This window comes from Octodon degus, unplaced genomic scaffold (assembly GCF_000260255.1).
Source record: "Octodon degus isolate 3935 unplaced genomic scaffold, OctDeg1.0 scaffold00187, whole genome shotgun sequence".
Taxonomy (NCBI): Eukaryota; Metazoa; Chordata; class Mammalia; order Rodentia; family Octodontidae; genus Octodon; species Octodon degus.
The window spans coordinates 4890396-4901755 of NW_004524763.1; the positions used below are offsets into that span (position 1 = coordinate 4890396).

General features: G+C 35.1%; 1 protein-coding gene across 1 annotated transcript in view; it reads left to right on the forward strand.

Annotated features, from left to right (window-relative positions):
• Positions 1-1158: 1158 nt before the first annotated feature.
• LOC101590282 (T-cell receptor-associated transmembrane adapter 1) overlaps positions 1159-11360 on the forward strand; it is a 36353-nt gene continuing 26151 nt past the window's right edge. The window contains exon 1 of the mRNA XM_023704107.1: positions 1159-1231. Coding sequence (XP_023559875.1) covers positions 1225-1231 — 7 coding nt within the window. The 5' untranslated portion in view covers positions 1159-1224. The remainder of the gene's footprint in view (positions 1232-11360) is intronic.

An 11360-nucleotide genomic window follows, 5' to 3' on the forward strand; every position in this document is an offset into this window, starting at 1 on the left:
AAAAAAAAAAAAAAAAAAAAAAAAAAAAAAAAACCACTCTCACTCATTTGTAGAAGCCAAGATGGTTGATTTTACAGAAGTAGCATAAGAATAGTGGTTCCAAGAGAATAGGAAAGGTACAGGGAAGAAGGCTAATGAGAGATCAGAAAACAGGTACCAAAATATACTTAGAGAGGAAGAATTAATCCTAGTGTAGTATAGCACAGAAGGGTAACTACAGTCTCTACCAATTTATGATCTATTTCAAGATAATTAGAATATATTAAAAGATAATTAAAATTAATAACTAAAAGTGTCCCAATACACAGAAATGATCAGTGTTAGAGGAGATGGACATGTTGATTGCTCTGATCTCTGCTCATTGCGCACTGTGTAAATGTACTCAATTACACAATAGCCCATAAATGGGTACAAATAGTATGTCAATCAGATGGCTTAAAAGAGGAAGAGGGGGAACTTGTTAAAATGTTGCTCCATGGATCCACCTCTAATATCCTAATTCAGTAGGCCCACTATTTTAAGCTTGTGTGTTTTAAGCTAGTGCCACATAGCTAGAATTGAGACACTGGGTGGTTGGTGGAGCTCACCTTCCAGGTGGCTGTAGTTTAGACTCTAGCCAGCTGGGGTGGAGGCTGGCAGGAAACAATGCAGGCATCTAGTTTCCTGGGGGCAAAATGTTCAGAAACCATCTGGTCCGTAGTAAGTGATCAAAAATATTATCTTTCTTTGCTATCTTGTCTTAAAGAAAACACAACAGCTGAGCACAATGAGGGATTGCTTACTTTTTATTTCTCATTTTATTTTCATGTAGATTAACTCATGAGAAAGACTCCCGGATTCTCTCTAGAGGTAGAAAGGACACCTCCTTATTTATTTATTTATTTTTAAATTAGACTTGGTTATTGATAAAAATTCAAATACCAGAGTAGGGAAGCATGGGAGATTTTTTTCTTCCCACGCTACACAACAATGTAAGTCTACTGGTTTCAGATCTAAATTCTAGAAACCCCCATCACCACATTTCCTGTTTGTAACTGAACAAATTACACACAAAAGATCTTAAGAAACAGAAAAGAAATCTGAGGCACTGATAAAGAGCAAGTTTAGAGCCGTGATCCTTCTAATGTAACAGAGCAACATAAGGGGGGGGGGGTGGCTGCGGGAGCATTTTTAATCAATCCACTTGCTTTATGACTGCGTAAGAAGTTTTCTGGGGGGGAAAGCATGCCAGGTAAGTGGTACTTTTAATTCGTTTGCTTTACTTTATAAGCTAAAAATTCACCTAACAATTTCCAAGTTATACCTAAATGGCACTTAATGTTTGAAATGTAAATGAGGTTGCATCATTAATTTTTAAGTGTGCAGTACGCTTCAGTATAATTAGTATTTTGAAATTCATTAATGGGCACAAATTGACAATTTTCTCTTCAAAGGGAAAAAGTATTTTGTAACATAAAGCTGGTTGCAGCTGTTCAGTAAGTGTTCACTCTACCTATGCCATGCAAAGAACTTGTTACTTTAAAGGAAGCTTTTGTTGATCACGCTTAGCCCTCTTTAGTTTGCTTTATATGTGAAATAGGATAGGAGTAAACATGTTCTAACTCTGAAATTTAAGAGAGTGTCTTCTCAGCAATCAATCCAACTGTAACATTCAGAGAGATGACAGTTTTGAAAAGTTCAGTGAAAATGCAATTGCTTGTGCCATGGATCTGGAGGTTAGGGCCACGTCGATTTGTTGTGATGAGCCCCCACTGATAGTTCAGTCCTCTTGCATTGTTCATGTACTTTGCTCTCATTAACAAACATCTTTTGGTGTGAGAAAAAAACTTATGTAAAGTAGAAAAACTGTGAAATAGACATAAAAGGAAAAAATCTTACATGTTTCCTATCACCTTGAAAACACAAATATTGTTTTATTTCCTTCCAATTGTTATTTCTGTATATTCTATGTAGATTTATTTATTTATTTATTTATTTATTTATTTATTTATTTATTTTTGGCGGAACCAAGGATTGAACTCAGACCTTTGCACTTGCCAGGCAACCGCTTATTCTACTGAGCCATCTTCCCAGCCCTGTAGTCTTATTTTGATAAGAGTATTAATTTGTATTTTAGCTATCGGCTTTTCTCACTTATATGATAAAGTTGCTATTTTCCTTTTATTATAATTTCAGTCTAATCATTTTAAACAAATGCACAAATGGAACCAGTTGTATTAATTATTGTTTACTTAATCACTTTTATAGTTAGACATTGACATTGTAGTCTGCTTTTAAATGTCTTAATGAAAGAAAAATGAATGATTCTATAGCCTTTTCTGTAGGTAATTAGGAAAGATATTTAGAATTAGAGTTACGGAGTGAGAGATTATGAACACTTCAGCCTCCTTATTGCCAAATTGCTGTTCCAAGGGTGATGCCAATTTACACTCATTGTAGCAATGCTTTCCTTTAACAGACAAGTTTCATTGGAATTTTTTTCTAAATATAGCATGCTAGCCCCTTGTTTAATATCTATTACTTTGATGGTAATGAGGTTAAACATGGAGCATTTTGCTTGTGTTTATAAAGTGTTTATAATTCTATCATTAGTGAATTGTCTTTTTTTTCTATTATTCTGCTCAAAGAACTTTTAATATCAATTCATATGCAGGCATTTGCAGATTGAAGATGTCATCTATTTGAAGGATCTTAAGATAAGTAGATGAATCATACATGAACATCTACCACCATACAACTTTCATGTATCTCTTTTGCTTTTCTAGTTTAGATGAGCAAAGAATCAAAAGAATTGTCCCAGTTTGGCTAGCGTGCTGCGAGGATTGGACATACTGGTACCACATACAGTTGCCTTGAGTGGATGAGGACAGGGAACTTGGGACACGTGAGAAGGTTAATGGCAGTAAACTATGGCATTCAATTAGCTCTACAACCGATTAATCCTGAATTTAGAAGAAATATGATAAATATCTCCAATATTCGCACCTCAGATTTTCCTGTCAAATGTAGCATAGGAGCACCTCCACTGCCGCTTCCGAACGTTCACAGTTCTACAGAAATGATAGAAATACACTGCTCCTCTGTAAAACTTAGATCTTAAATGTCCAAACAGAAAACCAAGATATTATAACAACCAGATAGCAATACTTATCTTTTTTTTTTCCTGGAACCGGGGATTGAACTCAGAATGTTGTGCTTGCCAGGGAAGCATTTATTCTACTCAGCCATCTACCTGGCCTCTTATCACATTTAGATAGGTGAAGCAAAGGCAATAAAGTTGAAAACACACAAAAGCACAATTATTTGGTTAAGAAAGAAAAGTATTAAGTGAAAGGAACAAATCTTTCTTTCTACCTAGAACCATGTAGTTATCCGTAAAGTGTTGGCATCATAACTGCTGTGTACTTTCTACATTCATCAAAAAACACTAGTCTCACTACTATTATGGACTACTGGACTATATTGCATTACTTTGCAGAATTCACACATCTACAATATTTGAATGGCAATGGAATACCCATCTCTGACAAAAGTGAACTAAAAAGGGGGATATAAATGAAGGACCATACTGTAGTGAATATATATATATATATATATATATATATATATATATATTAGGTAGAATAGATATACAGCTACTTTCTCTTAGTTCAATGAGAAGAAGATTTGTGCTAATAGTGTTTAGACAAGATATCATATCTGTATCTTGTACTCTGAGTAACTACTACGAAGACAACAACATGTAATGTATTATTGTAACTATCCTACTAACCTGTTTTGAAAGTGTCTCAATGCTATTTCATTCTCGATAAAATTAACATAAAAAACATTAGTTAAATCAAAGGGTGAAAACAATTCCTTTGGGTTATTGTTAATTTAATTTTAAACAAATATTCATAGTTCAATCCATAATTCATAATGCATTGTTTTAAAAATAGTTTTCTCAATTTGTCTACTAAGTTTTATCTTCAAATGGGCCCCAATCATCCTTCTGAGTAGAATGAAACCCTTTCTTTTAAAGACTAGGTAGAACTAATTTGTGAATCATCTTTTAAACTCAGACATTCTAAAAGATGAGTCATGGACAATATTGCATCATAGGATCTAAGTAATATTTGGTGGTGATTTTAAGAAAAGTTAATACAGGGGCTGAGATATAGCTCAGTGGTATAAGTGCATGCCCTGCAAGCACAAGGTCTCCAGTTTGATCCCTGCCACCACCAAAAATTAAAAAAAAAGAAAAGTTAATACAGAAACTGTTGTCACTTGAAGGTCATAATTCTCAGGAGGGCAGGCCCACAAATTGCTAGTAGATAGTAGATCTCATTATTGGACCACTGTCAGACATTGTAAAATTTTATCTAATTATTGCAACATTCCTCAATTAAAAAAATGAAGAGAAAAATTAAAAGGGTTTCTTGAAACATTAAAATTCACATAGTATTTTGTGGAATGAAATTCTCACACTACCACACTGGCTGCTGAGTCCTCCCAAGATGCTTTTCTAATAAGAAAGTTAAGCACATGTATGCTTAAAACAGAGCAATGAAATCCAGCTAAAGAGAGGTTTGAGTACAGCAGGGATTTGGGCAGCTCTTTAATCCCTAGAAGATTTCTGAAGTTTAGAAAAAATCTAGACTGAAGAAATCTAAAATTTTCTCTTTAAGTGTAGCCTCCCTCCCACTCCCATGTTTGGACTTTTAAAAAGTTATATATGGTAAGTGTTGATTTAGAAGCCTCATAATGTGTTATAAGAGGTGACTTTGATGTTATGCAGGTGATGACAGGAACTCAGGTTTTACAGTTACTTAGTGAAGTTCAGCAATTTGCACACAACCAGTCGCAAAACTAGTAAGTGACCACTCTTGGTCTCTTACTCATATTGTTTGAAAAATAGGCATTCCAAAGCTGGCGCTGGTGTTTCCCTGCTCCCCATCACAGCCTACGCTGAGCTGTACACTATAGCCCTCTGTTTGTAGTGTATGTTCATCTAAGGTTGGTGGGTTTCAGGTTTTACATTAGAATGGGATGTTATTTACTTGAAAGCCTAGAATTGATTTGAAAGCCCTCGCTTGTGCTGACATCTGTGACCCTAGTGACTTTCACTGATGGAGATGATGCAGCCGGATCGTAGAAGCTGGAAGTGGGCATAGTGACGTTTTTGTCCCCCACATGCTCCAAATTAGTAGAATGTACATTTTTCAGCATCAAACCATTATCATGTTAAGAAAAGCTCATTTTATAAGGAGAAAGAACCATGGGAACTATAATGTCAATAATTTTCTTTAAAATTTCTGGGTGCCTAAAATAAATATAGCATTGTGGAATACAAAGAGATGTTCACTGCTCTGATAGGGTTTATAAACCAAAGGAATCCATTAAGAGAAACTATGCACTAAACACTATATTCTATACTCTCATATGTGTAGTTTAAGAATGGTCTGAAATAGGGACAACAAAGCATTATATTTATGCTTTTTATTAATTGTTTAAATAAAATTTGTATAAATAAAACTGCCAATAGAAAGACATTACATTTGCTTAGCTAGGTTTCATTCCAGAACATGTACAATTGTGAATTTCAAATATAATGCCTGCCAATTACTGCTGGCCTTAAGAGAGCAAGAGGTCTTATAATTAAACTTATTCTGATTAGCCCCTGGCAGTTGAAAACAGGATAGAAGCTAAAATCATGATTTTTCTAGCTGTCATTTCCCTATTAATAATTTTTCAAGACCTTTGGCTTTTAAATAGCATAAATAGCTAAATTAAAATTATGTGGGAGTTCATTTTGAATTGATAAAAGCTATATAAATGAAAGTAATTATAATTAATGAGTAAAGATACTGAAGATTGCTTCTGTTGGGCAAGAATTTTTAAGTACTGTCTGCATCCAGTATTATAGGAAGAGCTGTTTACATTAGGTAGACACCCACAGCACTCAAGAGGCCTTCACCTGTGCCCAGAGAGTTTCTAGGTGAAGGGAGATGCTAAATTTTTGTCTGAATACATGTTTGTGTCCAACAGAAAAATCATCTGTTGAAAAATTACACTAAAATTTACTCTTCTCCTGTGTTTTGTTTTGTTTTTCATAGTGGAAGCATTTATTGTTGGCAATCAAAAGAGTGTGAAGGATATCAGGAAAGTCATGAAAAACAAGGCTTCTAAATGAAAATCCTACTATTTATAACTCAGTTTACACTACCAAAGAGAAAAAATGTTGGAAAGCATAAATGTATTATAGAATTCTTAAATCAGAGGAGAACTCAAGACCATGATAAGCTACCCTTCCACATTCCTAAACCTCTTCCTACATGCTTGGACTCAGCTTGTGTTTTTTAAAGGTTTCCAATTGCTTCTATGAAACAGATTTACCATGTGAGTAAATGATAAAAGAACAACCCTAAAGGAATATACAGTGTGGTCTGAGTTCTTGCCTTAAAAATATTGACATGTTTCATGAGCATTAGAAGGATTTTCCTTAGAACTTTTAGAGTAAAATGTAGGTCTTATGGTATTGATTTGGTTGTTTCTTTATAACTGGGAGCAAAATTGTCCTCTTGTAGCAATTAATATAGTCATATAACTACTTCAATTATTTCCTTAATTGGAAAGGAGGAAGCAAAATTTCTGTTTCAAGTATAATTTTTGTCAAATGATAGAATGATTTATAGCTAGATTTACAGTAATTTTACAAACAAGAGTAGAGCTTCCTGCTTAGTTCTCTGAAGTATGACTTTTCATATTGGACTACATTTTATTTACCCAAATCATAATTGTTTGAGTATGTGCAAGACAGTAGATAGTGTGGGAAATAGAAAGAGAAAAAAAAGTTCTAAGTAGCAAGATTGATTTTACTAGTTGTCCTGGAGATGGTAAATGCTAGAGGTTTACCAGCACAGTCTTGTGTTTGTTTGCCTCTCCTCCAGATGGAAGGGCATTAGAAATACATACAGTAGAAGAAAATATAACTAGATAAATCAGGGTAAAGGGGAAAATAAGAATCAAAGGACACAGGCCATAAAAATGAGTATCATACAAGCCTAGAGATTTGCTTAAGGGAAATTGTGTATCAAAGACAAGTAATCAATTATAATAGTCACATAAACTGTAAACATAAAAATGTACAAGTTCTTGAGGCAAGTCACAAGTGCATGCCCTTGGGCCACCAAACTATATTTTCATTAACACGTTCTAGTCCATGGTATGTTATGTATGGCTTAGGTCATCTAAACTGATCCAAAAGTGTAGTGTTCCGAGTTAGGGTCTTGGAAAGGTGGCTGGTCATAGGAGCTCTGCTACCAGTGGGTTAAGCTCTTCATCCAGTGGCCAGTTCTCTGGCCCTGTCAGAGCTGGTCACAAGGGCTTGACAATAAGGGTTCCTCCCGTTGTCAGCTCCTTCTTTTTCCTCTGCCTCCCTGCGACAACTTCAGCAGCTTTCCAGGCTCTTTCATGCCGCAGTTGCTGCCTTGGAAGCTAGTGACCACAGACTGAATCCACTGAAACCGTGAACCAAAGTAAGCCTCTCGTCCTCTTGAATGCTGTGCCATTGTGGTGGGAAAGGACTCCTGCAGTATCCAGATAATTAAGAACTTCAATTGTGAATACTAATGTACTTTTTCTAAAAGCATGTTTTATTTCTCTTAATAAATAAGGAAATTTTTAAAACAGAAAAGAGTAACAAAAGGCTTTTAGGCATAGTTTTCTGACACTAAAGTTTAACTATTGTTTGCCATTTTAGGACAGATCATATGCTTTAATGGTCAGGTAGAAGGAGACAGTGTTGACTTTTTCTTAGGAAAACTGGAAAACATAACTGGGATACGTAGGATAGAAAGCAACCAAAACCTCTCTATTTTCCTTCAGGGGTATATCCTTAATCTTCAGTCAAGCAAGGTTAAAATTAGTTTCCAGAATAAATTTTAAATACTTTTAGTATATGATTAGTCAATAATTAATATTCCAGCATATATGGACGGCATAGGGATGTGATACAATAATTCTAGATTAGACTATTTTATTTTTTATTTATTTTTTTGGTGGAACCGGGGATTGAACTCAGGCCCTTGCTCTTGCCAGGGAAGCATTTATTCTACTAAGCCATCTTCCCAGCCCCAAGATTAGACTATTTTAAAAGCAGGATTAATTACAAGTCAAATGTAGTCAAAGATAAATTGCTGATGTATCAATTAAATACTTGATTTTAAGCAATGAAATGTTTTTGTGAACTTATACCAAAATATCTTCATAAGAAAGTTATACTATACAACAATAGTCTAAATAATTGTTATTCTACTATTTAATTGAAAGGCTTAAAATTTTTAAAATGATAGCCACCTCTGAAGAATAATTTATTATTTTTTGCTCTGTAGCCATTATTTCTCATCTAATTAACAAAAATAAGTACTTTAGTTATTTAAGGTAAAAGTTGAAAAGAGAAAAACTCAAAGTAAATCTCAATTTTATGCTTCCCCAAGTTATTTTATCAAAAGAATATTTCTACTTACACTGGTTCTTATAAAATGAACATTCTCCGTGTTTGGAAACATACATTCATGTTTGGGCTCATAGTGCTTAGCTCAACCAGTAGTGGCTTCCAAATTAATTTATCCAGAAATTTTACTAACACTAGTCAAACTCTCCAAAGTAAGTAAACATATACATTTTATCCACAAATACCTTCCTAAGTTTAACTAAATGGCTAGCTATTAGCATCAAGTTCCTTGGTTCAAGTTTCCCAAGAAACAAATTAATAAATATAGATTCTTGGTAAATGCAGAGTACAAGCACAGCAAACAGATCACCGCTGATGAACAATTTTGCCACAGCCACCGTGGCCTGATGAGCTGCTCTCCTTTCCCAGGAATTTGCTTTCCAGCTATGGGGAGATTGGCACTTTTTGTTCAACAATGCTGGAGATAAACAGCACAGAATCTTCAACTTGTCTCCCAGGTTGTGGACCAGCTAGACTTTTGGGTTGTGAATGTGACTTCACCTATCCTTGACCAAAACCTCTTAGCTGGCCTTTTGTCATTACACTATCATTTTCCATACTTCGTGCTGAGTGTGTTGTAGAAATAAATCGAAATCTCACAGCAGTAAGGTATGAATAATAAAGCTAGCACCACAGCTAACATTTATTGAATCTTTAGTGTGCACAACACCATTCTAAAAATTTCATTACATGTCTTAACTCCCATAGGAATAGGAATTTATTGGTATTATCTTTTCCCAAACACGGAAACTGAGATATAAAGAAAAAGATAAATAAGATAATGTTTGCCCTTTGGGAAGTTCAGAGTTTAGTTGGAGAGGCTTATACATAAAGGACTACTGCAATGTTTTTTAAAATGTAAGGAAAAGCTTAGCATGTCATACAGGCAGTATAGACAGAAACCTTTAAAGAGAAAATGGTCACGGAGAATACCTGGTTATTTTTTAGACGGCTGGGGGAAGAGGTATTTCAGGCAAAGGGGCAACTATATGGATACGTAGAAACGGGGCATGGTAAACATGTTCTTCAGAATGATTGGAGCATGATACATGATTGGGAGGTTATGGCAGGTAAATCCCAAGACTGATAAAAGATCCCCAAAGCAGGACACTGAAATAACATTTTGGGGATATAGTTTATGGTAAGGAAAGAGAAATGGGAAGACCTCTGTGATCCGGACAGGATCAGACCTATTGCTGTAAAGAACCTATATAACAGGCTAAAGACAATTAAAAAGGGACAGCTTTCTTCAGAGACTTTGGGGAATGGAGCATTTGGGGACAGTGCACAGGCAGACACTAGGTGGGAAGACATAGTGGTCAGTGTAGTGTGGGTGAATGGAAACAGCAGTAAAGATAAAACTAGTGCCAACTGGATGAACAGAAACAGCCAGACTTGTCTGAGAAGTGTGTATGAACTACTTTATTTTAAAACCTTGGACTATCAAAGATATCCAAGCCCTTTGAGTTAGGTACATCCTTTCATCCAACAATCCATCTTCAAAAACTCAAACAAAATCTGTGTATACAGTTTTAACTATAAAGACATTCATCACCATATTGATTGTTTTTGTTGTTATCTGAAGAATACAAAATAGTAAAATAAAATCAAAAGCATTAGACATGATTCATAACTTCACCAACCAATAAATCACCAAATCAATTATAATAACTAAAAATTAAGAACATCTTTAATATCTAGTAGTACCTTACTGCTTAAATAAGTTATGTCAAGCCCAAACAATGAATATTGGGCAACCAAAAGAAATAGAAATGTGTTTGGTTCACAGGAAAAGAACACTAGAGTTACTCTGAGAAAAGTACACAATGGTCTATTTGGCTGAATTAAGTCCTATGTCCCTATCCATAACCATTTTTAAGCAGAGGAAAATAATTTTGGAAGTGCAGCAGATCCTTGAGCAACTTGGAGGTAGGAGCACTGACCCCTGTCACAGATGTGCACGTAATTTCTGACTCGCACCAATATCTAACTGCTACTGTCCTGCTATTGGTTGGATAATAATGATAATATAATTGATTGATGCATATTGTGCATGTCCCTTGAATTACATATGATGAAAAATAGGCAAGAACCACAGAATCACTTTTTACTGCCATTTGCAGTTTATTGGGGAGATGAACTCACAGGAGATGGAGAGCACCCCAGGGCAATTGCAAAGGACACTTTCAGTACTCGAACTCACCACAGTAGCAACAGGAAGGGGTAGTTTAGCATTACTCAGGTAATTTCATGCAGCTATGATTTCAGGCTATATCTTTACTTTTTTTACATTTTCTTGACCATGAATGGATGGCTGGGTGACCTATAAGTAACTGCATGCATAAGTTTTTATAAATTTCAACTCTATATAGCAAATTTGTGTGTATTTTATGGTAGTAAATTATAAAATAGACTGCTATCTATGTACTTCATTGATTCATGTCTTTTTTCTTAATTTTTCAATATCTCTGGGCTATGTGGTTATCTGTAAGTTTTTCAAGTTGTCATAAGTCTCAAAAATAATCTACAACTTTACATCCTGCATTATGGGTATTTAAACAACACATATGAAAAGAAAAGAAAAAAGGTTTTTAAAACAAAGAAATTGCCCCTTTACCCCTATACTTCCGTGGCAAAGAGATGAATTCCAGCTCATTTAGCAAGTAGGACAGTTTTCTGGCCTCCTCTTGTGCAGTGTAGTTACATCAGCCACATATAAAGGATTACTATTGGTGGTGGGGGTACAGGAGAAGAAGAGGAGAGAAACTGTAAAAATCTCTCAACATATCCTTTATCCCAGCAATTCTACCTCCAGAAGCCTCTTGTACAGATAAAGTCCACATGTGCACAAAATGCCCAGTGACTA